We start from the raw sequence: 4,019 nt of genomic DNA on the forward strand, positions 1-4,019 counted from the left end.
TTCTTTGTTGTTTATTGTTATGGGAACATGTATAGATGCGTCTTGATGAGCTTGAGCGACCTGTGAGGTGCAATCAACATGGGTGTCCACGGATTTGGTCGAATTTGTAAGAAAATCGTGCGCGTGAGGCGATTTTTGGACAGCAATTGGTTCAATTTTAGTGTGATTTGGGGCCGCTGTTTGTGTGGGGGATGTTAGTGGTTGATGAGGAAATGATGGTGGTGCAAAAATCAAGAGGCCACGGTGGCCGGAAGTTCAACTCCATGGTTGGTTGCTAAGGGTTTGAGGTCGAGGTCGAGGTGGAGGTGGAGGTGGGGAGTAGTAGAGGATTGTTTTCTTTTTTATTTTTTAATTAAACAAATATAATTATTTAATGTGATAAATAGAAAGTTACTCTTTTGCCACTTTTCAAAATATTAAAAATGTGGTCAAAGTCAATTTTTTGGTCAACTAATCAAATTGTGGATGGAAACCATCCAAAAGGACCTCCGCCGCAACGTTTCGAAAGATTTGGGGTAACGGTTCCAACAAATCAAAGATTTGAGGAAAGTCTGTTAATGTTTTAAAGGATTTGGGCCTCTGCTACAATTATCCCAAAAAATTATTTTTACAAAATTGAAGTTCGATCTTGCAACTTCATTTAGGAATTAGGATCCAAGTGACTGCCCCACCTAAGTAAATTAATAACGAGCTTCCAATTAGTCAATCTAACTCTGCCCTTTTGAGCATTATCCAACCTAAGCTTTTTCATCCTACGAAGAGTACTGAAATCAAACCTAAAGTGGTAGCCTATGATGCTCGGACCGAGGTATGGGTATCGGGTACGGGTACATATCTAAGTATCGGATCTTTTATTTTAAAAAATGTAAGATATGAGGACATTGCTAAAAAGAGTCTAAATTTTAGACACGGGTACGTGTGCACGTCTTTCAACGTTTAATATTTTTACTAACTCAACATATTATTTTGAATAGACCAAAATAATTGTTCACAAAGAAGAAAATAGTATTAAATAAGGGATTAAGACTAATAAAATAGAATTTTTGGATTTAGTTTTCAATTATGCGAAGTTAACTACTAAAATGTTATATAAGAAAATGAAGGACTTGATTACAATTTGAATTTAATGGAGCGCTAAGTAGTATTATATGGAACTCATTTTCATTTTATACAAGCAAAACTCTAAACCACCGATACAGAGAGGGAAAAAATGAAAAAGGAAGAAAAGATGAGGGAAAGAAAAAAGAAAGAAAGAAGTAGGAAAATCTAGTGCCGTCGCCTATCTTCATCCTCTCGGAGGCGGCGCTAGGTTTATAGAGTGTAGAAATGGAAAGAAAAGGGAAAGAAAAAAAAAGGCAGAAGAAAAATAAAGAAAAAGCAAAAAAGGGCAAAGTGTCTGGTCGAAATTTGGAGGTTCTGACACATATCCCATACCCATACACATGTTGTGTTCTGTCGTGTCCGACACGAGTACTACAACCATTTCGAATAGTCCGAGCATCAGAGGTGGTAGCAGTTTATGGCGGCTGCAAGCCAGCATCATTAACATGAAAGTTCATAGTCTAAGTATGTGATACTCCCCAATGGCAAGTGAATATTTCCATTCAGTTAGTTAAAGTAGAGGAGTGGTTTTACGGGGATTTTGTAGAACTGATAGGGATCAAAGTACAAATAAAGAGGTGGGAAGTAGGATCAGTTAGGCAGAAATTATGGTGTCAATTGGGAGAGAGTTGAGACTCTTGAAAGCTCAACAAACTATTGTAAGTTTCATTTCTTTCAGTTGCAATTACATTCAGTTCTTTATTTCCAATACAAAAATAAACAATTACAAATATCAATCAATTAATTTTCCGTTGACAAATCACAAACAAATTCTGGGATTCTACCAGTATACAGGAATCTAAAATGGAAATCAAGCAGGATTTTGTTCAATGTGGCTAATAATAGGTTTCATGCTTTGGACTTCAAAGTATAGTGATTGACTTGCTTCAACAAAGTCAAAGCAAAATAATCAAGATTGTCAGGGAATCAGATTGAAATAATAATAACAACATTTATATTTGCATTGTCAATTTTCAGCATAATTTGGTGTTCATAAGAACTTTTAGTCTGTGATTTGTCAACTAGAAAGAAAGTACAAGCACTAGATAATCTAGGGACTCAGAATTGAGTCCAGTGTGAAATTTAGAGTGATAAAACATTATACAAATCAGAACCAAATATAAAACTTCGTCTTATATTATGCAAAAGATTGATCTGTCTTAAAAGCAACAGATTTTGATAATGAAAAATACCAAAAAAGTACCTTAAGTACTCCATCTTCCACAACGAGCCTCCCGGCAGCTAAAGTAGTCCCTCCAGCAAGAAAGCTGGAATGATGGAAATATCCTTTCTTTTTCTGAGGCAATTAGAATGTAGAGATGGCAATGAATAAGAATTTTTAAGATGAGAGTGAAAAGAAAGATTATACCAGTAATCTTTAGTTTTGGGACTTACCTCTCCAGTGTAAAGTCTCTTAGAGGTGCTCATCACGAATATCCATTTCAACCCCAGTGATCCATTGTTTGTATCAAGAGGTATTCCAGTTTGTTTGTGCAATATTTTTCCATGAACAACAACGTATTCATAAAGTTCTCTCTCTTGCTGACCACAGCAAAGATAAATAAAAATTTAGAACTTCATATTTAAAACATGAGTCAGAACCAAGAATAAGTTTTTTAGAAAGAATAATAAGAGTAGAAATATAGTCATGATGCCACTATAAAGGTAGCATTATTAACTACAGTGGCTGCATCAGTAACTACTGAGCATTTTATATGTTCTAATATCTTATCGTGGATGCTTCAAGTCATTTATATTAACGTAAGCACAGAAAAATGAAAAAAATGCCTTGCAGAAAGGAATGAAATTTTGATCACGTACAGGTCCAAGATACTTGATGCATTGTTGACGAAGCTTTGATCTTGGGCACTCTTTGAGATCAACTTCTTTTCCATCTCCTAGATCCAGCCTGAACAGAAAACATATATTGGTTTCTATCTGCTTTAGTTTCTAGATGATAGGAAATTAATAACTCTAGTTAGATCAGTTCTTATAGATTTGCTTTCATAATAATCCTGCCCTACTACCACGGACTTGGAAAGGAACGAACACTGATACAAGTTTCATTCACATTTTTCATAGAAATTTCTCAAACTATCATGAAACTTACAAGATAAGTTTACAATCAATACATAAATATTCATGATCATGCATTCAGTCCTCTCAGCTCATTAACAGGAACTATACACAAAACGTCATATGCTTCACCTGCTTCAATAAAGAACTATGACCCTAGAAAATATCAGAGGACACTCAAAGTAGAAATTCATGGCATCCAATTAATTCAAAGTTTTCTCACCAGTAGAAGAAGGGCTGACCAGCATTAGTCTTACACCACTCTTCATAATAAAGATGCAAGCTGTGCCCATATCGGTGCCTCGGATCAATCTAGATTAAGAACACACAAATGAAATCCAACTACATAAAATTCTCATAATCAAAGAGCCATTATCAAATAAAGCAGATAGTATCCAATATCAATAGAACATAGCTTGCAATTAAGAATTGGTACTTAAAACTCCGGCCCAGAAAAGAGTAACTCACAGCTTCAATCCAGTGTTGAAAAGCCAACTTTTGTGCCTTGGTATCTTTAGACAAACCCTTGCCCACCTGGCCACAATTTAGTCAAAAGCAAATTAAATAATTGATGTCTTTTTCGTAACACGACCAAATGTTCATTCTTATTGGCTTTATCCTCCTCCTAAAAATTAGAAATTTGTTTAATTAATTACAGGAAGAAATCATTTTTTTTTACACCTTTGAAGCATTCAAACTGACACGATTCCACCGCGATGCAGCTGTTTCCGGCTTCAAGAAGTTGAAAAAGGATACAGTGCTGTAATTTAATCGCGCATAATCTATCGCTTGCCACCTAAATTTTTTTTCAAAAAAATTACACAGTATTCTATAAGTTAGCA

General features: G+C 35.2%; 1 protein-coding gene across 1 annotated transcript in view; it reads right to left on the reverse strand.

The window, feature by feature from the left end:
* Positions 1-2,224: 2,224 nt before the first annotated feature.
* Positions 2,225-4,019, reverse strand: part of LOC111373137 (IQ domain-containing protein IQM2-like) — a 3,566-nt gene continuing 1,771 nt past the window's right edge. Inside the window, exons 6-11 of the mRNA XM_022995621.1 lie at positions 3,859-4,017; positions 3,646-3,711; positions 3,401-3,489; positions 2,923-3,010; positions 2,497-2,643; positions 2,225-2,398 (exon numbers count right to left, since the gene is read on the reverse strand). Of these exons, the coding sequence (XP_022851389.1) occupies positions 2,240-2,398; positions 2,497-2,643; positions 2,923-3,010; positions 3,401-3,489; positions 3,646-3,711; positions 3,859-4,017 (708 nt within the window). The 3' untranslated portion in view covers positions 2,225-2,239. The remainder of the gene's footprint in view (positions 2,399-2,496; positions 2,644-2,922; positions 3,011-3,400; positions 3,490-3,645; positions 3,712-3,858; positions 4,018-4,019) is intronic.

The sequence above is a fragment of the Olea europaea genome, chromosome 2 (genome assembly GCF_002742605.1).
Source record: "Olea europaea var. sylvestris chromosome 2, O_europaea_v1, whole genome shotgun sequence".
In the NCBI taxonomy this organism is placed as follows: domain Eukaryota; kingdom Viridiplantae; phylum Streptophyta; class Magnoliopsida; order Lamiales; family Oleaceae; genus Olea; species Olea europaea.